The sequence below is a fragment of the Paralichthys olivaceus genome, chromosome 5 (genome assembly GCF_024713975.1).
Source record: "Paralichthys olivaceus isolate ysfri-2021 chromosome 5, ASM2471397v2, whole genome shotgun sequence".
NCBI lineage: Eukaryota > Metazoa > Chordata > Actinopteri > Pleuronectiformes > Paralichthyidae > Paralichthys > Paralichthys olivaceus.
Window position 1 is genome coordinate 13,547,030 of NC_091097.1, and position 26,880 is coordinate 13,573,909.

General features: G+C 44.3%; 1 protein-coding gene across 1 annotated transcript; it reads left to right on the forward strand.

Moving 5' to 3' along the window:
• Positions 1-26,880, forward strand: LOC109638721 (adenylate cyclase type 9-like). The gene is made up of 10 exons (XM_020101827.2): positions 1-2,189; positions 19,372-19,544; positions 21,346-21,456; positions 22,174-22,430; positions 22,545-22,647; positions 23,440-23,648; positions 24,138-24,297; positions 24,508-24,650; positions 24,874-24,897; positions 25,403-26,880. The coding sequence occupies exons 1-10, from the start codon at positions 377-379 to the stop codon at positions 26,745-26,747; spliced, it is 4,338 nt and encodes a 1,445-aa protein (XP_019957386.2). The 5' UTR covers positions 1-376; the 3' UTR covers positions 26,748-26,880.

Consider the following 26,880-nt stretch of genomic DNA (forward strand, 5'->3'; position numbering starts at 1 on the left):
AGACAGTGTGCAGCCGGCAGCTGAGTGGACTTGGACTGAAACAAAGCAGGCAGCCAGTGAACCTTGCAGTCTCAAGTGCGTCAAACAGACAAGGACATAGTGGAATGCACGGAGTGACGTCAAGAGAGGCAATAATGAACTGCTCAAACTCTGTGGAAGGTCTGATGGCGTTTCTGTTGCCACTTCACTGCTAACTGAGTGGAATTTTTCTCTCAAAAGGCCTGTTTGTGCTCTAGTTTTTCACTTTTTACATTGACCAGTCATTGCCCTTTACTGTGACCCCATACTTTGCCTTACTTTTTTCTATTCTATGTTGTCTTTGAAAGAGCAACACCCTCTGCAGAGTTTTTGATTTTTGTATAGGTTAAAAAGCAACATGGCATCCCCCCAACATCAACAACTGCTGCCTCAAAACACAGAAGTGAGCTGTGACTCAAGTGGAGATGGAGGCGTCTCAGTGAGGATTGGCAGCAGTGTCCGACACAAGCACGGAGGCGGGCCGCTTGGTTCAATTGGGGGTGGCCTCATCGGGGGTTCCAAGCACTGCAAGTACAGCATCTCCTCGAGTTGCAGCTCTGGGGAGTCTGGAGTCAGGAAGCCAACAGTCAGGAGCTTTCGCACGCACAAGAAGATGCCTCAGCTTTTCGAGAGATCTGCAGGCCATTTCTGGGACCCAAAGTTTGACTCTTCGATCCTGGAGGAGGCCTGCAGAGAACGGTGTTTCCCTCAGACCCAGCGGCGCTTCCGCTACGTGCTCCTTTACCTGATTGCAGTTGGCTGCCTCTGGGGCTTGTACTTTGCTGCCAACCCCTCCCGCTGTGACAGGACTGTCTTTCTCCTCCCCACTGCATCCTTCCTCCTTTTCTGTCTCCTTCTCTTCCTCTTAACTTTCACAAAGCTCTACTCACGCTGCTACAATCAAGCATCTCTGCTGCTCATCGTTGTCACATTCATCCTCACGCTGGCCCCCCAGATCCAGACATCAGGCTTCAGGGACCCAGAGACTCCCACACCTACGCTGGATTTAGAAGAGTTCAGTGGCATGGGGCCCACATACAACCTGTCCCATGACAAGCTTGTAGGAGGTGACACCTGGTCCCCCTGTTTATCTCCTGTAGGCACCTTCTCCCTCTGTATCGAAGTTCTTCTGTTGCTGTACAGTGTTCTTCACGTTCGCCTCTATGCTTCTGTCCTGCTCGGCTTATTCTACTCTGTCTTTTTTGAGAGTTTGGGCTGGCTGCACCTGACTCAGGCTGGGGCCAACTGGAGTATTGCTTCTCAATCAGACTGGGATACGCTATGTTGGCTAGGCCCAGCCAAAGCCCTGCTCCACCTCTGCGCCCACGCCATCGGTATCCACCTATTCATCATGTCTGAGGTGCGAACGCGCAGCACCTTCCTGAAGGTGGGACAGGCTATAATGCATGGTAAAGATCTGGAGGTGGAAAAAGCCTTGAAGGAGCGAATGATCCACTCTGTCATGCCCAGAATTGTGGCTGATGAACTGATGAAGCAGGGTGATGAAGAGATGGGTGATAATTCAGTCAAAAGATACTCCACCAGTGGTGCAGCAGCTGCCATCTCCAGTCCCAAAAACAACAAACGCAAGAAAACCTCCATCCCCCGGGGCCAGATTATCTTCAGACCCTTCAACATGAAGCGGATGGAGCCTGTGAGCATCCTGTTTGCAGACATTGTGGGCTTCACGAAAATGTCTGCCAACAAATCTGCTCATGCCCTCGTGGGGCTTCTGAATGACTTGTTTGGACGTTTTGATAGACTGTGTGAGCTCACTGGCTGTGAAAAGATAAGTACATTAGGAGACTGTTACTACTGTGTGGCTGGTTGTCCTGAACCCAGACCGGACCACGCCTACTGCTGTGTGGAGATGGGCCTGGGCATGATACAAGCTATTGAACAGTTTTGCCAGGAGAAGAGGGAGATGGTGAACATGAGGGTGGGTGTCCACACCGGCACCGTGCTGTGTGGCATCCTGGGCATGAAACGCTTCAAGTTTGATGTTTGGTCAAATGACGTCAACCTGGCCAACCTAATGGAGCAGCTGGGAGTGGCTGGGAAGGTCCACTTATCACAGGCCACTGCAAACTTCCTGGATGACCGCTTCCAGCATGAAGATGCACAGGTCACTGAGAGGATAGGACAGAGTGTGGTGGCTGATCAGCTCAAAGGTAGGTGTTTACATTTTTATATGTCTCATTGTTATGTACTTGCTAGACTTACTTGGCTTACTTCCTAACAAGAATAATATAACTCCAAGGTCAGCAGCAGTTGCCACAAATTGGCTGCAGCAGTGAGAGTTATTGCTGCAATTATACCTCAATGAACCCACAAACTTTGGCATTTTTATGTGCTCAAGTTTATGTCTTGTAATGCTTCTGCCATCCCCAGAGGAATCGACTACTTATGCAATCATATCAGCAGTTGACCCCAAAAGTGGATCAAAACATTATCAGGGGACTATTTGCATCGTTGAAGGACGACACAGGGTTGTAGCGCCACGTATTGCACACAGCACAGATGGGCTGGGGTGTTGGTATTATGTGACTGTGTCCCAGACAGACGCCATCTTCTTTCTCATCCTCTCCCCCACCCGCTATCTGCCCCCTTCTTTGTTCTCTTGTTCAATTACGTTGCCTTCCAGACGTCCTCAATGTGTCCTGTTCTCATAACCTCGCCTCGAACTTCTGGGATTGCTTTACAACTTAATATAACTGTCACCTTCTCTCCATAGAGATATGTCTGCAGTTTTATCTTCTCCTCTCTATCTTGTCCTCTGTTTTCCTCGCCTCTCTTGACTGCAGCTTTTATTTGATGTGTTTATACACATCACTTTAGTTTAACTAAATGTTAGCTTAATGGCTCTTTTCATAATTTGAAGCTTGGTGATCTATTGACACCCTGTGAAGTGACAGTGTCTGACTAATGAATTGCAGATGGTGTACATCTGTCCTTTTTAAATTGACATCCCAGGTTTATTTTGATAGGTTTATTTCTAGGTATGAACTGGTAATTTGCCCAAAATAGCAAATGTAGAAGTGTACCCATTCCTCATTTCTGCAAACAAATTATCAAAAATGTTTGGACTTCACACAGATTTCCTTGAATTGCACCTTGAAATCAGTGCTGTGACCAGTCGAGGACCAAGATCCAGCAAAAGTGCTTTTTGTTTACCAGCCAGCAGGAGTGATTTATGGGCCTCCAGTTTCACCTCATCTCTTAGATTAATGAGTGACTACCACTCTTGCTCGTGCACAGTTTTATTTATTTTTTTATCGTCAGGATAAATGCGTTTCTCGCAGGGTTATCACCCCTTCTCCTTCTCATCTCCTTTCTGGCCTCCATCATGTATTCAGTTCCCCTCCCTAGATTTATCCTCTCCTTGTAGATTTGCTGTGCCAGTGAGAGAGCTGGCTGTCAGGAGAGAGTTGTTCTTCAGTGCTGTAAAATTTCCTCCACTGTCTAGCCCAGTCTGTGTAAATCACTTGGGTAGCACTGCAGCCAGACATGGATCCTGGCTGGGGCAGGTCCCCTCAGAGTGATATTGCTCCAACACACACGCTGATCGCTGTGCAGCTGTCTTCCATGTGTTTTTCGATGTTCTCTATGAGTTAGGACAATGTTTAAATTTTCAAATAGTTTTTGGCTTGTGAGTGTAACAGTTCCAGACTGAGGCTACAGAGTCATGTTTTTGCACACAGCTCATTGGTGCAGAGGAATGTAGAGTGTAACCACTGATGGTCTGTGGTTTGAGCAACAAATGGAGATGTTGTAGCTCAGTTTTCATTCCTGTCAGTGTGGCTGTTGTTTGAGATTAAGTGAGACAAGAGAACTGCTTTGAGGCTCTAAATAATCACTTTTTACTGATCACTTTTTAATCCCAGAATCATTTTCTAACAACTAGATTTTTGTAGTTAATAGAATGTCGGGAAACTAAAAAAACAACGGTACTAAGGACAGAGAAAATAATGATTTTAGCAATATAGCCAGAATTGTTATCTTTTAATTAGCAAATCATTTTTTCAATCTTTCAATGAAACAATTTTATTTTTCATAATTGGTCTCATCTCGCTGTTAAAATGTTCCCATTAATAAGATTTCTGTTTCTTAATGACATAGAAACAGAAGAAAGCAGCAAATATTTACATCGGAGAAGCTTGAACTGTAAATGTTTTGGTAATTTCTAAATGTTTGAAAGATTAATTTTGTGTTATTTGACAAAACAAGCTTTATTGACTTTTAAAGTCTATTTTCTCACATTTCACACATAATTGAGTGATGAATCAAATAATTTGAAGATAGAAAACAATCAGCAGAAAAATCAATACTAAAGGTTAGTTACAGCCTCATTGTAAACCACAACACATCTTACTGGAGGGATGTAGTGTGAGGATTTTTTCAAAACGGATCACATACCCTGCAAGTCGTGTGTGTTTGTCTCTATAAGGGGCAAAGACAACACGTTTGCTGTGTTGTGCTTTTTCCAAACTAGAAATAGAGGCCATAATTGGCCCAGTTTCCCTGGAAAGAACCTGTCCATGTCCTTTCTTTTTGTGCTTAATACAGAATGATGGCACCTGCAGAAGGTTATCCCTCCAGGGGTGAGTGTCAATGTGGCCCGTATTATCTTTTGACTGGTGACAGAATCACCGCTGAGAGCCAGAGCTGGTTCCTCTCTATCCCATTTGTTTCAACTGTTTGTTGGTTGATGTTGACTGAGGGTTTTGTGTTCATGTAAAAAGGGAGCAAATGTAGATGTTGAGGTCATAAGCAGTTGTTGCCTTAACCTGTAACACTACAATAGTGTTACTGACTGATCACAGCTGATTCAAGTATCCTTGAGTTCAATGCACACATGGTGTCAGTGGCTTAGTGGCCAACGATATCAATTGATATTTTGTAATAGCAACTAATCAAATCAAACGATGTACAAATATACTTCACCCGTATCTGGAGGTAATGGAGGTAAAAGTGAGTGAATCTAGAACTTATATTTGCTACGTGACCAGAAACACCACTTACTGCCAATGCTTCTCTCTAACTGCTGGATCACTTCTCCAACCACATAGCCTCGTCTTGCTTTTCCTGTTTTGAATGAAAAGACCCTCCTCTTCACTGCTGGGAATTTTCCAGGCTGGTGGTGCAACTAAATTTGAATGAATAACAAACCCGTACAGGGTTGACCGTATCCAGCTGCCTTGCTGTAAGGCGTGTTCTCCGATTCAGTTTGAAATTGAGAGTCTGACCTTTTCTAACTTAACTGCTGAGCGAAGCTGTGCTGGGCAGCTCCGCTCTGTAAACCCCCACCCCCACCCCCCTGCCCTGCTCTCTCCTCTCTTTGCCCTGTGGGAGATTTCTAATTAAGCAAGACTGGGTAATCTCCTTGGCTAAAGTGATTAATGTTGGTAATTCTCCATCATCATATTATCCTACACTGGCCTGGTATTATTCTGACCCCCAAAATACATCAGCCACTTGCCAGCTAGCCATTTTTATCTCAGCAAATGATATTGATTGCCGATAATGAGGTTGTCACGGCTATGTTTATTTATGATGAGGCAACAAGAGAGATTTTCATGTCATGTTGATATCAAAGTGAATCAGCCAAGGCCATGGGGTGTGCTCGCTATAAAATGGAAGATAATTTATATTCTGGTCCATAATATAAATTTGTCCCAATTCCTTATCCACCTTTAAGCCTTCAGAACAATAATTGATTAGCTACATTAGGATTGATTTGAGCACAGAGCAGAACTGCAAATAGTCCTGGTGATGAACGGTCCGTGTCCCTTCACTCTGGCCCTATTACTTCATGCCCTGCACAATGTTCTAGTTATTGGGAGAGCCATTTGTCCTTTTGGGCGACTGGCATGTGCACACAGACACACACATTATCACTTTCACACAGCCCTGCCCAGGCATTGTGAATGCTGTTCCTCAGGGACGCACCTCAATCGGCAAAGTGTAGTCGCCTGAGGCTCAGCAGAGAATTGGCTGCTCCCTGTGACCTTGACCACGATAAATAAGGCTGGTTTTGATGTTACCCTTAAAAGACGCAGGGGTAGAGATATGCAGGCGAGGGAGAACTAGAAGACAGTAGATAACGTACATTTAGCTCTGGTCTAGTTCTACCATTTAGACTTTTGGTCTAATGCACAGTGCAACCACATCAGCTTTGCTTAAACACCACTACATTAAGCTACCATGTAACTGGTGGAGCTTGAGTGAGAACCACAAGCAGAGAAAAGGAAGCTGTACAAACATAAGCATCTGTATTTCACACCTAAATGGTGTGTGTGTGTGTGTGTGTGTGTGTGTGTGTGTGTGTGTGTTCTTCACACATGCTGCACTTGACAGAAAGTTAAATGGTTTGGCTTTTTCACACTAATATATACACAGCTGTCTTCTCACCCTACCAGCAATACCTGGCATAATTTTCGTCTAGACCCTCGAGACCAAATCAGCATGGGCGCACGCCATTCAACACTACTGAAAGACAGGAGGGGTCGATGCTGGAGTGGAGTGCTCTGAGTGGAGTGGCTTATTGTGAGTGTAGGGGGTAGGAAGGGGCAGACATGGCTAGGCTCCATGGTGGAAGATTCTGGGGTGGTTAACAAAAATGGTGCTAAATAGATCCCAGGATTACTATAACACGGTAAACAGCTTTCTTTAGAGCTTTCTGCTGAAGTCCAGGAGTGGGCTCCTCACAGGCTGCCTGGGGGGGGCGACGACTCTAAGCTGCTATATTCTATTGCAGGGACCAGGAGCCTGGAGCACCTTGGCTCTGCATGGTAGATTACAGCTCTGCTGAGAGAGTAATGGTATAATACATCACCTCACGTTGTACAGTATCAGCCTGTATTATGAATTATAGTTAAGCATGGCATCACAGCCTGAAGCTACACAGTCTCTCCATTTGCCATCTTTGGCCTCATGATACCGAGCAAGTCTGCAGAGCTTCACCATCCCTTGTCATGGTCTGTAAACACCAGGCCAGGTTACTGAAGGTCCACTGTACAATGTGGTGATTTTAAAGCTGCAGTCATTTGGGCTATCTGCTGTGTACTCTGATACTCGGCAGGACTGAGCTTTACCTGCACTTTTTCAGGAGAACTGTGTTTGTGGCTGCTTCAACCCAGCAAGCAATACAAGGTTTGCACTCAGGGGATATAATGAGTTTCTGGATGAAAAGCAGAAAGCATACTATTACAAGAGCTGCAAATGATTTTATCTCCATGGTGTCCTTGATATCGAACTGATACTCTTGGAGATTTTGCTCTGAACATCAATGTACACTGTTCTGCTCCACTTAATCCTGACAAGTGTCAGGGGACCCTGCAGACCTCTCCATCCTCCTATAGGGGACAGCTGTCCTATTGGCTCACTGGTGAAGTGTTGTGCCTCTATCTAGTCCGACAGAGATGACCCAGGGCGAGGTGGATGAGAGAGCCTGATATCAGTGCCACCGCTGTCTGTCTGATAAGGAGCCACACATGTGAGCAGCCTGTCGGACAAACATAGGACGTGTTGAATGTGGAGTAGAACAGGCTATTCAACGTGCTGTCTGGCACACACTGTTTTGATTTAATCCAGTTTAAGGTAAAAACATGAATCAACAAAGAATAATGATAAGGAATGCATCACACCGTTTGTAACTGTTAACCTACAGTACAACCTGTGATTTTCTATCCTGAATAGAGGAGACAAGATAAGAGTAGAACTGGACTCCTTTCTTTACCGCAGGGGACCAAACATTTCATGTACAGTGTCAGTGATACAGTTGAAATGATGCCGTCTTGATAGGCTTTGGTATCATGTCAACACAGATGAGTTTGTGAATGAATTTTTGATCTGCTTCTTTGCTCGATTGCATTCAACAAGCCTGTCTGATATGAAGTTTGACTTCGAGTTTACGCAACTGTAAATGTGTTGAGATCATCTGTTTGGATCCGTTCCTGCCAACATAACGTCCCCTCCTGCAGATGGAAAATAATGCTGTGAAACCCGAACAGAGAGACAAGGCTGCGAGGAGAAAGCTTATAAAGACAGAAAATAAACAGGTTAATACAGAGTGAGACCGAAAGATGGATAGAGTTGCCTCTGAAGGTTCATCTTGCTCAGGGTATTTTGTGCGGCGCCGCCGTGACTCACAGTCATAACATCAGCATCAGCAAAATACATGGGAAAGGTTTCCCATCTGTTTGCAGCGCACACGCTCACTCACACACTCCAGCTCTGCACTCTGGGCCTGCCAAGGCTAATTTCCAGCCTATTGAAAGTGCAGAGGGTCAGCTGGAAACTGGATGCTGGTGCTCTGACCGAGAGAAAAGAACCAAATTGACTTTATTCAGCTGAAGCTCATGCTTTCAGGTTGGAGTGAAGGCCCAGCGAAGAGAAGGCCTATTTTTGTGTGAGCCCAGCACGAATAAGCTGAACACGTGCAGTGATTATTCACTGGCGCTGCTCGACAGGAAACTTGTACCTCTTTTGCACTGAAATTAGAATGTATACGCAGGATTTTTTAAACGCTGGTAAACCCAATCGACTCCTTTCCCCTTGCCAGTAGAGGAATTTAACTTCCTGTTTTTTCTCATGCTCTGGTGAGTCATGTTCAACCAATCAATGCGGTAGAAACCTAGCTGTCTTTTCAGTATTGCAACTTGTTGTTTCCAAGAAAAAACATCGATATTATCCTAGCTGGAACCGTTAAACCCTCCCTGTCCTGCAGAGGTATTTGACTCTGAAGTAAATGCAGGTTGTATCTTTTCCCGTCGCAGACAAAAGCAAGATGCTGGTGGGTTCTTTTGACCAGAGGAAAAGGGGCTTTACACAGATACAGAATGCACTGATTCTTTTTAAGAAAACCTCTCTGTGTGTCTCCCCTCTGCTGTTGCCCTCTCGCTGTACATTTGGTGCTTCATTAACATCTCTTGACTCGTGCACAGGGCTAAGCTAGCTCCCCCTCGCAGCTGTGCAGATGCTCGGTTGATAAATGGTTTTCATGCATCACTGATGCATCCTAAGCTTTTCTCCTTTGTGATCATGGCCACAGAAAAATGCCTGCACTCCCTCTTAACAGACAAGTGCTCTCCTTTACCGACATTGACGGATGGAGCTCGCTCTTAAGGTGACACTCACAATAACCCTCCCTGTACAGCCTCCCACACGCGCGCTCACGCCGACACATGCTTACTTCCTGCACTTTGCATTCAAGCAGACTAAATGTAAACACCCACACCTGCAGCCGCGCCCTGTCCATGTGTGTGCTCTGTACAGCGGCTCGTTAGTGTGCACAGCAGGAGCATGTATGTGATAAATGGCTGTGTGAATTATGAATGAGGGAAGAGGACGGGGGAGCCAGTCCACCATGAAGCCTTTTACTGCACTCACCCTGCACGAGTCAACCGTGCACGTCTCTGTGTGTAAGCAACCGAAAGTGTGTTTTCCTCCATTAAAACTTTTGTGCATATTTGTGCCTGTTATAAATAGATGACCATGAGTTATTCTATTATTAGCAGTGCAGGCTGTGGAATACATTTTATGTAGACTATGAAAGGCCAGTATTGACTCTCTCCGCTCTGAGGTAGAGGAAGCGTCTATGTCAAAATCCTCTTCTCACACGCTTCCTGTGTCGCTCTCCTTTTCATACAGTTTGATATAGGAAAAAAAGCTGTTCAGTAATATTTTTCATCTTCCTGCTGACCTCCACTTTTTATGCCTCCTCCCAGCTCCCATTATGCTTTTGAGTGGTTCGCCCGCCCGTCTTTCCTGAGATGTCTCAGAAATGCCTTGAAGGAATTTCTTCACTTTAACTCGAGGATTGTGATCTCACAAAATATTTTTTGGGGCCATGAGTCAACACACTTAATTCTTTTTATTAAAATTCTTATTTTAAGAGTCTGGACAGACGTGGATGTAAACTGTGAGTTGACTGGTTGGTGGAGGCATTGAAGCACGGTTATGTTTTCATCCGTGTTTGTTGTTTATTACTTTGTTTATTAGTATCATTTCACAACCACTGTTCAACAGTTTACAACAATGTAGTATGAGACAGAGATGGGACCTGGGGGCGGATCCATTAATATTTTTCACTGTCTTAAAATGTCAACATTTTCATAGTTTTTTTCCCTGTGAATAATTCATGGATCCTGTTTAGGGGCCAATATTAACTGTGGGTGAAATTGATGGAGGTACCTCTGACTCAGTGTGTAACTCAAACAGTTAATAATTTTATAATTGTCAGTAAATCCTCAAATTGCTCATTGGTTCAGACTGAGGACGTATATCTTTAAAGAAAGGGCACAGATATATGATATTACTTTTACTTCCCTGTAGTAGTCAGACACCAGAATAAATATTGCTTTTGTTGGGGATTAATTTCAGTTGCTAATTAATACATGATAGTGAGTATTCACTATATAAGTAGACTCTGTCTGTGTCAGACTCAAAAGGAGCTACAGTACCCATGTTCTTAGTAAGGAGGGAGCGTGTCACTGAGTGCATTGGTGTGGCTCGCTGATTTATTATTAATAGTTTTTGGGCAACTGTGGGCGTCTGTAGCACCGAGGAATAAATGAATAAAAGAATCAGGCTTTAGCTTCATGTGCAGGATGAATTCAAAATCCTTCTCTTGCCTCTTTCAGTGAGTCTAGCTGGTTCCTGTCTCAGATATAAAGTCAAGCTCTGCTCCCTCTATTGGCTTCAGTGTGGCAGCCCCCCTGTGTCCCCTGTCACATGCTTCTCCATCCTCATGCTTTATAGCCCCATGAGTCCCCAGTGCTGTCACTCCTAAAGGCTATTTCTGACTTGCATGTAAGTGTGTGTGTGCTGAGTACCAGATATATTCCCAGCGGAGGTCATTCCACATCCTTTTATCACTTTCAGTCTTTCTGTTTCTCGCCTTCTCTCTGACTCCCTGTGTGTTTTTCTCTCCTCCATCTCGCTGCTGTCTCATTCTGTAACTGTCGAGTCCGAGTGCTGCCTCCTCCGCAGTTTTTTATAAACAACGCTTTCATCGACAGACATTTCAGCAATGCTTTTTCTAATTGTTTTCTGGCCCTTGTTTTTGTGCTCAACCATGAGATTTTAATGGATCCGTCAGTTCCACTTTTCTAATAGGGTGCAGGTCAAAAATGCACAAAAAGTGGCATACTGCATGTACAACTTTTGTCTCAGGCAGAATATGATTCAGGTTTTTCCTGTGGCGGGAGCTGAGCTTGTAGTTAGCGGCCTCATTTACCCCTGCTGTATCATTGGCCTGTTGTTAGAGCAGGAGTCCTGGGGGAGTTGGGCAGTGCTCAGCAGAAGATCCAGCATGAGATGCGATTAATCAAAATGTTGTGTAAGCAAAGTCTGTGGTATTAGAGCAGAAGACGAGATGAGAGGGAGGTGGAGCGAAAGAGGGAGGGAGATGTTTGTGTCCGTGTTGGCTGTTTGCTTTGATCACTCACCAAGAGCCACAAACTCGGTCACTGTTTAATCGATAAAGGATCATTACTCATAGTAGAGGATCAATCGTGGCAATGTTGAATCATTTAAGTTAAGTGAAGCATCAAATCATCCTTAGTGGTTTGAGAAAAGTCATGTTTTAATCAATAAAATCATTTCAAGCACATTGTGTCATTAAAAAATTACATTCACAAAACAGTGCGCATACCAACACCAAGACCCAACAGTCAACTTACATTCAATGAAGCAGGACTAAATTTCACATAATCTTTTCCATTAAGATCCATGAATTATTCTCTGAGAAATCAAGGACAATCTCGCAAAGTTAAAACAAGTGGGGGATCAAACTTTAATGGGTTCCTCCCTGACTCATATTGCATGATCCCACCAAGTTTCATGGAAATCAATTCAGTTGTTTTTGTGTAATCTTGCTCACAAACAGACAAACAAACTCCCAGGGTTTGTTTGTTTGTTGTATGTTTAGCATAAAGCTCATTAAAATCTAATGGTTGAACATTAATTTCGGAGACTTGGCATGTTGTAGTTTGGTGGGTCCTCAGGTATTCAAGCTTTACAGCAACTCTGCCCTTTACTTAAAACTTTCTTACACATGGAATGATGATAATTTCACTTCTGTCAAAGAGAAAAGGTTGTATAAAGTAATTTACGTCAGGAAAATCTTTGAAACAGATTGAGCTGCAGTAAAATCAGACATCCCAGTGACAAATGTCTTTGCTTGTTTTTGTAACAAAGCTTTTAAGAGTTTAACAGACTTGTTCATGGGTTTTGCTTTCGTACGGACAGATGTGCTGAATGGCTTAAAGAGCCAACTGTTGAAAAGATAGTGGGGATATTAGTATTCAGAGAAACGTATGTGGAGGAAGAAGAGTTTGATGGAGGAGAAAAGAAGGGTGTAAAAAAAAAAAAAAAAAAAAAGATGAGATGGAGGGTGAGTCTGAGCTTTAGGGATGATGCCAGCAGGGGCACTACTTCGCAAAAAAGAGCCCTTTAAGCCTATGTACGATGAGGCGAAACGGATATCGGCTTGGACACAAAAAAACAAAACAGGGAGGATAGTTGGATTTGAAATGGTGGGGGGAGGTGAGTTACAGCGAGATTGTCAAAAAAGGGACAGAATAGAGGCCACTAAGCAAAAGATGACGGGGGTTATAAAAATGTTGGAGGGATGTCAACTGCATCTATTCTGTGAGCAGACCGTAGCAGCCTGCGACTGTCAAGGATGGAGGGATTGGAGGCGCAGAATACAAAACGAGCTCAGAGAGTGGGGGGCAGAAACAGGCAGGCAAGAGTTAAAGACTTTGGAGAGATGTCAAGTGTTTCTATTGTTGTTTTGAGTGAGCCTTGCGTTATGGGGCCGGCTTGAAGCCAGGAAAAAACACTGGCCAAATATGGATGGCTTGTTTTCGTGCCAGCCCTGTTTACAACAGTGAGGGAGAGAAAAAAAGGGGGAAGGATACTGACAGATTTCGTTGATTGCAACAGGAAGTGCACGACCTCGGTATGGCTGGTTGAACTGGGACAGCATGTTTGTGTGAGGGCAGAGAAGTACTCTGACGTAACTCACATTTCAGGGACGTGTTTTTGTCCCAAACCTGGAGCGCTAATGTCCTGAGAAAGCCCCAGGTGCCGTGCCTTTCTTTTTTTTATGGACTCGAGCTTACGCAACTACATACAGAGAGGTCACTGTGGGTTATCTGGGGATTCTGAGAAGTTTGAGTGGAACTGAAAGCTGCACAGGTTCACCTGAGTATGTCTTTAGCTGGATCCAGTCTGTAATAATACCATTTGTATTTCAAAATTGAAAGATGTTTGCGCCTTAAAATCATAATGTGCAGGAAGGCATGTTCTACTGCAGCGGTTCTCAACCCATTTGTTTTAGAAAAAAGAATTTAAATTGTAGAAGAACAAGTATAGTGCCCGATGCTGGTTGCAGCTTTCTTTCTGAAACTGTAAAAGTGACCTGCAGTAATTGGGCCATGGCAAGAAAAGACCAGCTGCTGGACTCAGTGAAACTGTTTATTCAAAGTTCAGTGAAGTGGGACTCAGTCCACAGAACCCCGAACTGGAGAGCCAGCTGTCCTTGCTGTTGTAGTCGTGAATGCGTTGTTGACAACGCTACTTAGGTTGATGAGTCCCAGCCGCCGCTGCAACAGTGCACCATTCGCCTGCTTATTCGTATCAAAGGTATTTGTGTCGAAATTGCACCAAATTCAACACTGCACTTCCTTCAGCCATTAACTATACACATGCCAAGTGTGAAGCCGACACGATGAACAGTTCTTGAAATATGCAAGCCACAGACAGAGATTTCTGGAATTATTAAAAAATGTCTTGAAAACAAACATATATTTGTGTTGCATTACAATGTTCTTGCATCCTTGAAATGTATTATTTGAAAGAAATGCAAGAATGAGGTGCTTCATCACATTAATGCTCAAATGATGCTTTCATTTAGAGATATTCAAGAATCACCAGCTGTGATTTAAGTGTAAGGCTATTATAAATCTCATCAGGTTGACAAATCTCTGTATATAAATCCATCAGAGGCCTCCTCTAACAAAGTCATTGATGAAGTGTGTATTTGGATCCCAGCCCAGTGCACATGTACACACAATCTATATCTAGTGGAAGCATAATTTTGCTAATTGAGCTTATTTATGTATGTAGTAAATAATAGAGAGTGTAAAACATCCAGGGGCGGCGCGGTGGTGCAGTGGTTACTACTGTAGCTCACAGCAAGAAGGTTTTTCTGTGTGGAGTTTGCATGCTCTATGAGGGTCTGTGAGGGTGTGAGGGTTTCTCAGCCCAAAGGGGTTAGGTGAATTGGCTCCAGCCCACTGTGACCCTCAATAGAACGGGTATAGATAATGGATGGATGGATTCATGTTGCAACATCAGACACAAGTTGGTTACTCCGTCTTGCATCCTCTGACAATTTGTGTGTTTGATAATGAGTAGTGTTCATCTGTGAAGAGGAAGGTCAGATTTCAGCCTCCTCTTCTCCCACCCGTCCACACACACACACACACACACACACACACACACACACACATACACACAAACTCTCTGACTCTCCTTTGCTGTCAAAAATGACAGTGCAGAGTCCATCTGTGATTCTTTGTGAAATAAGTATTTCATGTTCTGTGGCTGAATGGGTTCATTCACAGACATTTTTCATTCTACCACCACCACCACCAGCCAACTGACAGGCAGACCAATTCAAGCTTTCGCTTCTTTTCAAAGTTATTTTTTCTCAACTCTAATGTTCCTAAAATCTCTGCAATCTGTTCCTCCTATCTCTCCCTACCCTCCTCTGCAAACTGTGCTGCAGTGATAAAGTCCTCCTAAACAACCTGTCATACTGGAAAGGTTCCCGTCCCCCCCCCCCCCCCCCTCGACAGGGACAGGATGTACAGTTTATCCCGGGATGGGGGTGCAGCAGAAGGAGTGCCAACTGGCACAGAGAGAGCTGCCCAGCCTAGCGGTGCTAGTTCCTCTGCAACACCTGCTCCACCGCCCTCCTGCTCCGATACTTGGCCCTGGAATGCAAACCTGTCATTATGCCTAGACCAGGTGCATGCTGTCTGTGTTTGTGTACTGGCTCATGAGGTAGAGCGGGTCGTTCACTAATTGGGAAGTTGCTGGTTAGATTCCTGGCTTCTCTGCTTTTGGCCCTGGGGGCTTTGAATGGGATGTATGAATATCTGACAAGCTGCTTTCAGACGTGCGCTGAACTCTGTTTATTTTCCTGATATTATCCGGAGCTGTATGTAGGAACGCAAATTTCTGAGTCAGTTGCTGCAGACGTTCAGAGTCATTACTGAGCGTTTAGTTGTGATGCTTAAGGTTATGGGGCACTTGAAGCATTATGTCAATGAGCATCCTCATGAAGATAGCACAGCAGAAGTTGAAGTTGAAAGGAAAGTTGTTCCTTTGTGATAAACATCCAAAATGTTACGAACCCTTAATTACTGTACCTTTTTTCACAATTTATCTTCTTCTTCTTCGAATAAATATTTGGCGATCTTCCTTTGTGGTCCTCTCTTTGCTCAGGGCAGATTACTTTTGATCACAGCAGTCACGACGTGTGAGTTGCATCCCCCGTTTCTGAGCGTGTTTGTTTGGCACTGCCAGCCTCTGTGCTGAGCCTCTCTTAGCGACGCAGAAAGAGCAGTTTCAAGGATTGGCCATTTTCACAGAAGAGCACGGGCGTGCTATGAGGAGGCAGTGGAGGTGACACTACTATTTGTTTGCAAAGTGCTTTCCTCATGTCATTCTCCTCTGTCCTGAACAAAGTGGCTTGGAGAGGGAGATAATGTGACTGGGCTCTCATGGGGAAAGGTTATCTACTGTTCCCTGTCAACTGATAGGACAGGACACTTCAAGTCCCATAACACCCAGATGCTGCCACTAATGATGCTCTTCAAAAACCCCAGGGTCATCAGAGATGGAGAGAGGCTAACACACGCTTGCACCTGCATGACAGATCATCAAACACCGACAGACAGATGGATAGACAGACAGAAAATCACTCTCACACTAACACACACAGCTGGAAAGAAACAAGAGACATCAATTAGAACACACAGCACGAAGCTTCCTGACCTTTTTGCCTGCCATGAGGCCTTCAGAGCACAGCTGTATACTGATGATGTTGGACCCTATTGAGGTGGACAGTGGAGCCAGCTGCTGGTCAGGCCAGTTTGTTGGAGCTGTAATTTACTGGCCGACAATGTTGCAATTTCAGCTGCCACGAGGTTTGATCGTAAAGACGAGAGATTGCCCTAGAATGGCCAGGAACAGGCACGCAAACATCTGCAGACACTTGACCCCATATAAACCCTTGTATAAAACACAAACAGATAACACACTGTGCGCTTTTTCGAGCCCCTGCAGTCGACTTATTTGGATGTGGCTCCTATCCCATGAGCCCATGCCGGAAGAAAACAGCCACCATTAGCCTCGGCTACAAAGCATGGATAATAAACTGACCCGATGATACGACTGCTTACATGCGTAGGAGATGAGTTATTATTTGAGCAATCTGCAATCATTCTCATGTCCAGCGGGACCTGAGTGGGACATGCTTACTTCCTGTTTATACTGGCACACACATGCCCAGTAAGTGGCAACATGACATTCATTTTCAGTATGGTCGTCTGTTTAAAACTGATACGAAGTCAAAACTCTCATTAGGACAGAGATCGACCGGTCGTGTGTGGTGCACGTACATGGTCAGAGTGAATATAATATAATCTGTAACTTTTTATAGCCATCAATTGACTGAGTCATGTAGTTTTGACTTCATGACACTGCAGTGGTGGCAATAGTTTTGCAGCAGCGGCCCAGAGGAATGGTCTCCCGTCACCTCCCCCTCGCTATCAGCATGTTGCTTTACCTTTGAATCTTGACCCACTTTTCTCTAGGTTTGTTTTCATTTCTCACATCTTGTTTTTAATTGTGTGTTCCAGTTGTGTTTTTTAATTTGGGTCTGATTCTTTAATCCATTATCAAATACACTGAGCTCTTTCTCTCCAGTAATTTGTTTTCGCGCATATTATCTAGCTTGAAACGCAAATTATCTTTAATAAGCTGTTACAGTGTTGGGGAATAGAGGCTGAATGGTCCAGTGATTTCTGTTTATATGGATTTGAATTGGTCCCTGCCTTAATAAATCTCAGCACTCTGCTTTTACAGCAAATATAGGATTTGCATTAATCATTTTCGAGTCTTGAATATATAAATAATACAATGTGACTCACATACTTTCGGAGTTTTCTGAAATGGACATGAATGTTTAGCTGACTCAAATGTTCTCAGTCTGGCCTGTGGAACAGAACTGAAAACAGTCAGACCTATATGCAAATCTCCACCCACAGTCATAGCGAAAAACGAGGCATCATTTGACACCTTTCTGCTGCTTCACGTACATTATTTAAATATATCTCCACCTGTGGCCCCTCTGCAAGTTGAGAAAACATTATGTGTCATGGGGTTGTCCATTTTATTATTAGAGAATTTATGATAAAGATGGAAGAAGTGAAGAGAAACAGGAAGGGCAAGAAAAAATTACCCAGTTCAGCCGTGAGCAGAAGCAGAAACTGGTGTGTGTCATGGTGGGAGGGAGGGAAGGATTTGATTGGGAAACTAATGAAATCAAGTCAACGCAGTGTGTGTGCATGTGTATTGTGCATGTTTGTGTCTCTGGATCCATCTTTGAAAGTCAGTTTCAGTCACACTCTCAAAATGCTCATTCTTAAAGGCAGTCAGGAGCTGCTGTCTGCAGTCTCCTGCTGCTCCGTCTGCTGTGCCATTCTGCATCACTGGTGCAGGGAATTAGTTCGTTATTACTGTGTTTTACCGCCGTCGTTTGAATTCTTGTCCACCTGGCTATTGATCCAGCTACAGCTGCACCTCCGCTTGCTGTGTGTTTAACTAGGTGCGTGGGTGGTTTGTGCAACAGTTTTTTTTGCTAGCATTGTGTTTACATCTGTCTCTTTGCATGCATTTCACCATCTTACTTCTTTTCATTTTCTTCTCCAGCTGTTTTTCTCAGTATTTGTCCCAAAAGATTTGTTTGTGAATATGTATCATTGCAGGGAGAGCGTGTGTCCTTGTGTCATACGTGCATGTCTGAGAGTGGACCCCCAGGGGTGGCTCAGCAGAGGGGAGGCAGTGGCAGGCCTGTCTGAAATACTTAGGGCAGACAATTCTCAGAGCCCAAGGCTGCGGCCTCACTGACAGTTGAATTATATGGCTCAGCACACAGTCACAGGTGCTTACCTTTGCCACCGACAAACACACATATACCTGCGGCCGTGGCCTGTCATGATGCATCGCTGCTTCACAACGAAAGGTGGGGATGCAGTTCCACACTTTGAAGTGAGCCGACTAGCCAGCTTTTATATTGTTGAACTCGAGGTGCATCAGCTATCGGCCAATCTCTCCTTTTTCTATGCCTGGAAGGAAGTAAGCCACATGTGTGCAGTCCTGAAGAAAATTGCTCAGTGTGAAGATCGTGTCACCTCATCCTCCTCTCGGCTGTTGAGTAAGAAGAGACCTACAGTGTTTTTAGAGATAAATGCAAAGTCATGTGCATTTAAAGGCATCATATGTCTCAGCTAAGCACGGAAAATACGAACAGTCATCAGACAATTTAAAAATCGTCACCATGGATTGGTAATTTCAAAAACTTTTTGGTCTAATGTTGAAACACGCATGCACACACACTTGTAAGCAACAGAATGATAACACGTTGATAGACAAGGGAGGTAGCAGGTGTTCAAATATTTGGCCTTGGCTTGTTTTGTCTGGAAGCTGCAACTGTCTCATGGTCACTAGATTGCATGCACGAACCCAGCACATAAAATAGTCTTAATACACGAAAGGGATGTGTGTGATTTTTCTACTTCAGTTCAGAAATTGTCGCTGTGATGAGGAGGGTGCAGCAGTACAAACTTTCAAAATAATCTGGGGATCTTTTTAAGAAGTTTCTTTTCATGTCTTGTTGTACGCCTCCTCCATATTTCTCTGGCTCATGTGTGTAGTTGTGATGACCACATATCATGTTTATGTGCTGTATATGTATATGGAAACAAGGATGAGTGTGCATGACCTTGGGTTTTTCAAGTGGGAGAGATTGATATTCAGCGCTTCTCTCTCTCTTGACTCTGGTTTTTTGCCTGTGCCTGCTTATGTAATTCACTGAGGGATTTCATCCTGCTGGGCCTCTGCTGAATCCTAAAAGAACTCCACAACCATCACACCCTCGTCCACACACGGACGACTAATCTGTTCAAACCTGTTCCAACTTATCAAGAACCAAAAGCTGATATGTTAGTGACATCCTTCCCTCTCTCCATCTGTTCCTGGCTCCCTCTCCAGGCCTGAAGACCTACCTGATCTCTGCCAGGAAGATGGAGACTAACTCTCACTGTAACTGCTCCCAGTTGGGGTTGGCTGGACCGGAAAATGCAGATCCATGGTGTCCCATGCCCAGAGTGCACACTCCTGATGGAGCCCCTTCGGCCTGCTCTGTGGACCCTGACAAAGCCAAGGTGAGTGCACGGTTTCTCTGAAAAAATCATTTTAAACATCAGCCTTGTGTGTAAAGGAAGTGAGCACATTTCTTCAATCATTGTTTATTGCACATCTATATTTCCTAAGGACGAGCACTGTACTTTGTGTGTGTGGGTGTATCAGAAGCTGTAATATGTCCTTTTATTGTGCTTCTTTTTGTGTCATGTCGAGGATATGAAAACGAAAAAAGAAATTCATTCATATTATTACCATGCATCTGAATTTGTATGTCCATTCCATGCACTTACAGGATTTAACCCTGGGAACCATGCATGCTTATCTTGATTTGCCTTTTCATTTTCTTTGCACCTGTATGCATGCACTCATACAAGCTCATATGTGTCATTTATGTCGTACCTCAGTCCTCATTAAATCCTACTGAAGTGCCCATTTACAGAATTATCCAGCTACTAATTCCACTGATTGTTGCTGTATCTGCCTCTCATATCTCAAGAACTGTTCATCTTATCGCCTTCACATTAAGCATGTGTATTGTAAAGGGCCCAAGCATGTGAAGTGTTGAATTTAGTGTGATTCAGAAACGTGATATGTTCATAACATGTTGTAATGTTCAAAATCTGCATTATTTGTCTCTTACTGTACCTCGCTGTTCTCTGTGGGAGAGAAGGACTTTTGCTAAGGATGCATAAAAATAGAGATCTTATCAATTAGGCAGCGAAAAGTGTTGTTCTCCCCAGCAGGCTGTTTACATCATCACTGACCCTGAGTGCTCATCAGCTCAGAACATGTCCATCCATTACGTCCTCTTTACCTCTGCCTTCAAGGGAAATTTTGCATTGACTTTTAAATTGTACCACTAGGTCACGAACTCAAAACTGTGCAACAAATTATTCGCTTATAATTATCCTCAAAACCATGAACCTCTGTACCTTATAATCCCCTCAATTAATCATCCTTTCTCCATATACCTATGCCCCCCCCCACTCCTACCCACCGAATGATCCCTTTAAAGATCTTTCATTTCTCCGCCAGGGCAGGTGGTCGGGGGTAGAGGGAAGAGGGTGGAGGGTGGGAGGCAGGAGGATCAGTAGGGGTCCTGGGTATCGTAATGAGCTAACTCAAGCAGAGAGACTGGAGGCCCTTCTCAAGACTTCCTGCCTACGACTGATGACTCCTGCGTCTCCAGCCTTTAATCTCATGCTGCGGCTCTTACACGAATGCAGATATACGCCACCCACTGCTCGATCGCATTCAGACATCTTCAAAACAAAATCTCGATGACCGTGTGAAAGGATTTGTAGGGTAGGTGTGGCAGAGAGTGTTTGCAATACGGTGTGTGCTTTCTCTGCGTATTATAGTGTGTGTGTGTGTGTGTGTGTGTGTGTGTGTGTCAGCTGCTCAGTGTCATGGTCGTACACACCCGCGCCTACACACTTTCCATTGTGTTCGGAGAGGATGAGTGGGATGAAAATCGAGACCTTGAGCCTTTGTGGACCACCTCTAGATTTCTTGTGTACTCTATATCTTACTATCCATTTTCTCATTGATGCTTTTGTTAGCCTTATCCTCATTGAAAAACAAAATTGCCACTCTTTGTGTTCAAATTTCCAGTTTCGTGTTTTTTCGCTGCTGCAACACATCACACCCGATGCGTGTGTTTTGTCATCCCCCAAGACTCTTGATCTCGATCACTGGCATCTTTTCATGTTTCTCCTCTGCTCGTAAGCTCTCCTTGATCTGTATCTCTCAGTTTATTAATTCTCTTTATTCTTCTTCTTCCCATATGTTGTGTCTCCCTCCCTCCCACCCACCCTCCAGTCTCCCTGTCTGTCCTGCAGTCTGGTCCCCATACCAGGGGAGGAGCAGGATTTGGAGGAAGGAGTGATAATCAATGGCTGCCATGACGACCACAAGACCAACAGCGGCAAGGTTAGCCTGATGTTGTTACCTGAACCAAACAGAAGAGACTTTATGCTGTCCATCTAAAATGTTAATTTTCTTTTTAGTTTGACAAGAGTCTGTTGCTATCAAGTAGATTTAATTTCATTATACCTCAAATATTAACAGATACAGGCATTTCAATTGGTTTGTTCTGTACAACAAGATATCTCCGCCTTGAGGGAATTTCTTGAAATGTGGCACATATATTCAGTTGGACTCGAGGGTGAACTGATTCGATTTTGCTGGTCAAAGGTCAAGATCACTGTGACCTTGCAAAACTCACGCATGCAAAATCTCAGGAACACCTTGAGGGAATTTCTTTAAATTTGGTACAAATGATGACAACTGATTGAATTTTGGTGATCGAAGGTCCAGGTCTCAGTAACCTCATTTTCTTGTGTACTTGATATATCAGATACTTTGCTTGGCCTCAAGGATGACCTGATTAGAGTTGAAGGTCAAAGGTCAAGGTCACGGTAGCCTCTCAAAACATATCTCAAGTCTGCCTGTAGGGAATTTCTTTAAAATGTGTCAATTGGTTGTAAATTGGGCTCAAACTATAATTTATTAGAGTTCAGTGTTCAAAGGTCACAGGGACCTCATATGCATCTGAAACTACACTGGTTGGCAGAGGCTCACAACCACCTGGTATCATATCTAGTTTTTAAATTGAGAACTTCTCTCTCTCACCTCTTTTCCCCTCAGGACGCTTCACAGCTGAAGTGTTCCCCGGTGGTCTCTGCAGGACGCAACCCCAAGGCTCTGAACGGCCTCCTCAGCCCTCGACTAGAGGCCCTGAACAACAGCCAAACGTCGCTGTGTGAGATGCTGCAGGAGAAGGAGAAGAAGACGTGGAGTGGAGGGGTCATGGGCATGGACCACACGGCACTCATCCCTCTGAGATCCAAGAACTTCAGGGAGAGGAGCGACGCCCACTTTGTCGACGTCATCAAAGAGGACAGGTGAGAGTGACAAAAGAATAAATGTATTAACCAAATCACTCTGAATATTTCATCTCAGTGGTGAATGTGATTTGATGAACTAACTACATCATTTCATTTTATTTCCTGTGACAGCCTTATGAAGGACTATTTCTACAGACCTCCGATAAACAAGCTGAGCCTCACCTTCCTGGAGAGGAGCCTGGAGTCTGCTTACCGGATAAGCTACCAGGAGGAGGTGTGTGTTTTTATATGTGTGAGCTATGTTTGTGTGTGGACTTTTGTCTGTTTATTTGATGTCTAATGTGAGATTCAATTCATTATCTACCACTCTACAACTACTGTAGTCATCGCTCTGCAGATGGAGGGAGGGGTGGGTGAAGTGTTTGGATCCACCAAACACTTTTGGAGTTTCAGGGGTAAACAACGTTGCCGCCAAATCCAATCCAATCGAAAGAAACTCCAAAACTGTGTTGTGGACTCAAACGCTTCACTCACCCCTCCATCTGCATCGTGGTGAGTGAATTTTCATACTCTTCTGTCCTCTTCCGATCCCATTCGTCCCATCTGTGAACTTATCTGCTTGTATTTGTTTGAGTTTGTCTTTCTGCCTGTTTGTGGTTCTCTGGGCGTCTGGCTCTCGTCTGGGAAACCTGTTAGGACTGAGTTATTATGACCAGACTGGTCAAGACTGCGGCAAAGAGAAATCACTGCAGGACCTTCATACCAGTTTAATGTTAGGTTGTGAGGCCCTCTTCTGGTGTAAACTTAGAAGTGCATTTATCAGTCTCATGGCTGCAACTGTTGCAACGTCGTTGAGTCTCTCTACACTGATGCAGGAGTTGGAATAGATTTTACTTGACTGAAATCAATATGACGTTTGAGAGACTTTTTCCAGCAACACGTTTTTTCTTTTGTTTCTATTCATAATTGCAACTAACACGTATGTCTATCGATATCCATCTTCCTCTCTGTTTTATTGCTTCTGTGTCCCCCGTTTCCCTCCCTCCCTCTCTCTCTTCCCCCCCAGGTTGAGACCCAAGCAGCCATACAGACCTTTGCCAGCCCGACATTCAGTTCTTTCCTGGACATGCTGCTGTGCTGCTCAGTGTTTCTGGCTCTCTCGCTGGCTTGTTTCCTCCGGCCGCTTGTCACCCAGCAGAGTCTGTCCACGCCAGCACTGGCACTGACAGCTGTTGCCATCCTGCTGGAGTCTCTGGCTCTGCTCTTCTCTATACGGTGAGACTGAATATAGAGGCCTTAAAGTACTGACCCGTGGGCCAATGATGTTGCATTTTTTCCAGTTTGAAGCTTTGAGCTTTTGTTTTGGCAAACTCACAATGTACCTCAATTTGACTTTTGGTGAACTGCTCTGAATCGTGCATCTTGCCAACATTATTTCCTCAAATGACAAACTGCAGTCTGTGTCACACCTGATACCAAAGTGTCCATGACTTTATATACAAGAATGAATGCTTAGGAACTGTTTGATAAAAGTCACTTTCAAATATAGGATATATGATAATAAGTCTAGTTTTCTTGCTGTCGTGACATAATTGGAAGCTTTGTGAATACAAACTAAGCTGTAGAGACAATCCCTCAGGAATCACCTTATTTTTCGAGGTAGCGTCAGGCTGGGGTCAAACAGGAAACTCGGGTATCAAACTAACATTTTGTTTACATTTCTAATCCATCAATAATCTTTAGTCATCTGTTTTTCCTCTCCAGCATGGCTTTCTACCTTGACAGTACACTGAACTGCACTCGGGTGCTGATGAGAGCGATCTCAGGCTGGATAGCTCGTCACTTTATAGGAGCTGTCCTGGTGTCCGTGCCGGCTGTGGCCGTCTTCTCCCACGTCACCTGTGACATGCATCTCTCCATTCAGGTAGAGCCTCTGTCTTTTCTGTTATGAAATAGTGTGAATTACTGGTATTTCTGTTTGGCTGCTTCTGACTAGTAAAGCATCTTACCTGCAGTGCTACCAGTAAAATTTCCATCACTGAGTTATCATATTATATATATATATTTAGTGTATGATCATCTGTACACTGCTGGGGTTTTCTGACTGATGGATATTGTTCTCTGTTTTCCCCAGTTCACCATGTTCGTCTGCTGTTCTGTCATCATAGCCATCATTCAGTACTGTAACTTCTGCCAGCTCGGCTACTGGATGCGATCATCTCTAGCAACAATGGTGGGACTGGGTCTGCTTGCCTTGCTCTTCAGCTCCCCTTGCAGGTACATTGTTCATTGTAAAAAATGAATTAAATTTAATAACACAATTTATTTTCCAAAATTATGGATGATAATTAAATCATGTGTTGAATAATTGTGACAATGTGATGATACTGGGTCCGTCATTGAAATCTAAAGCAAAGAGCACAATATACAGCAGATTGTGTGGGATGTCTGGATCACTTGTTGCATTGATTAAGAGCCATTTGTGCTTCATCTCTTTCAGTGTTGCCAAGAGTCTGTTTTTCTGGTAAGCACAATTATTATTACTATTTTCACTGTAATAAAGAAAAGGACAATTTTGCATTTTGCTTTGATTAAAGACATTGCGTCTTTAATGTCAGTCAACCAGAATTTATTTCTATGGCTTTTTTTATACAAACAACGGAACACAAATCGGTTTGAGGAATAAAAGCAATAAAAACAAAAACAGTGTTAACAGGGACTAAGAAAATGCTCATAAATCTAATAATATGAAATGAGGAAACAGCAAAGGCAATTATACTAAGTAAGATAAAATCCTTAAGTTAAATCTTGACCGAAATAGGAACGTTGCCATTTATGGTTTGTGTCCATAGCTCTAAGCCTCTGGGGTGTTCCCAGTTTACCTTTTGAGATAAATTCTTGCCTGATTGGTTTTGGTGAGGTGCAGATAACTTATGCTAAAAGGTTGTGTTGGGTGATTGTTTAGATGCAGCTATAATTCCTGCGTTTCTTCCACCCTCATGATGTCTGTCTGTCTCTCTCTCCACTAGGTCTGATAGACAGAACAACAACAGTAACAGCTCAATTGTCATGTCTGACAGCCCAGTTGACCCCGACCCACAGCTCAACCCACAGGACCTGCTGGGCCCTGAGGCCTGCGTGGCTTTTTTTCTTCTTCTACTACTGGTCTGGTTCCTCAACCGTGAATTTGAGGTCAGTCACCGACTCCATTACCATGGTAACGTGGAAGCTGATCAGCACCGCATCAAGATCCAGAACATGAGGGACCAGGCCGACTGGCTGCTTCGCAATATCATCCCCATCCATGTGGCCGAGCAGCTAAAGGTCACCCAGAGCTACTCAAAGAACCACGACAATGTGGGTGTAATATTTGCCAGCATTGTTAACTTCAGTGAGTTTTATGAGGAAAGCTATGAGGGAGGCAAGGAGTGCTACCGGGTCCTCAATGAACTAATCGGTGACTTTGACGAGCTGTTACGGAAGCCTGCCTTCAGTAACATCGAAAAGATCAAGACCATCGGTGCTACGTACATGGCAGCGGCCGGTCTCAATGCGCAGCAGTGTGCAGATGCGGCACATCCTCACGCCCACCTCCGTGCTCTTTTTGAATTTGCACTGGAAATGATGCATGTAGTGGATGACTTCAACAAGAACATGCTGGGATTTGGATTCAAGCTCCGCATTGGATTCAACCATGGCCCTCTAACAGCAGGGGTGATAGGCACCACTAAGCTTCTCTATGATATCTGGGGTGACACGGTCAACATCGCCAGTCGCATGGATACAACAGGTGTGGAGTGTCGCGTCCAGGTCAGCGAGGAGAGTTACTGTGTGCTCAGTGGCATGGATTATGAGTTTGATTACCGAGGCACGGTAAATGTCAAAGGCAAAGGTCAGATGAAGACCTTCCTTTACCCTAAGAGCAGTGACAGTGGCCCTGTGCCCCAGTACCAACTCTCAGTCTCACCAGAGATCCGGGCACAAGTAGATGGTAGCATTGGGCGCTCGCCCACCGATGAAATTGCCAGCATGGTGCCCACAACCAGCATGACCGCATGCAGTACCAACACTATTGTACCCAGTGCCAGCAGCGGTTCCTCTACAACCACAGGGCTTAGTCAAGAGAAAGAGGCGGGCAGCCGCGAGCGACGCCCCTCTACTGAGGTCTCTCATGCCAGACAATCTATGTCTCACAGCGGCCTGACATCTGTACCTGTTACCAATCTAGACGGACCTCCTGCAAACAACACACAGCTCAACATCTCATGCTCAATCCAGCAGAATACACCACAAACTTCAACCAAGTCCCCGAAAGATATCAAGCAGAACCAATACGAGGATGACCGTAACGCCGGAGAGTTGACCAGACTTTAAGAATTTGCTTCAGTAAATCATCTACCCTTTAAGCTCTTGTTCCTGCCAGTTGGCACTTGTAGAATCTCTGTACATTTGGTACTGTAAAATCATCTACAGGCTTCATCTCTGCAGGTTGCTTTTAGTGATATAT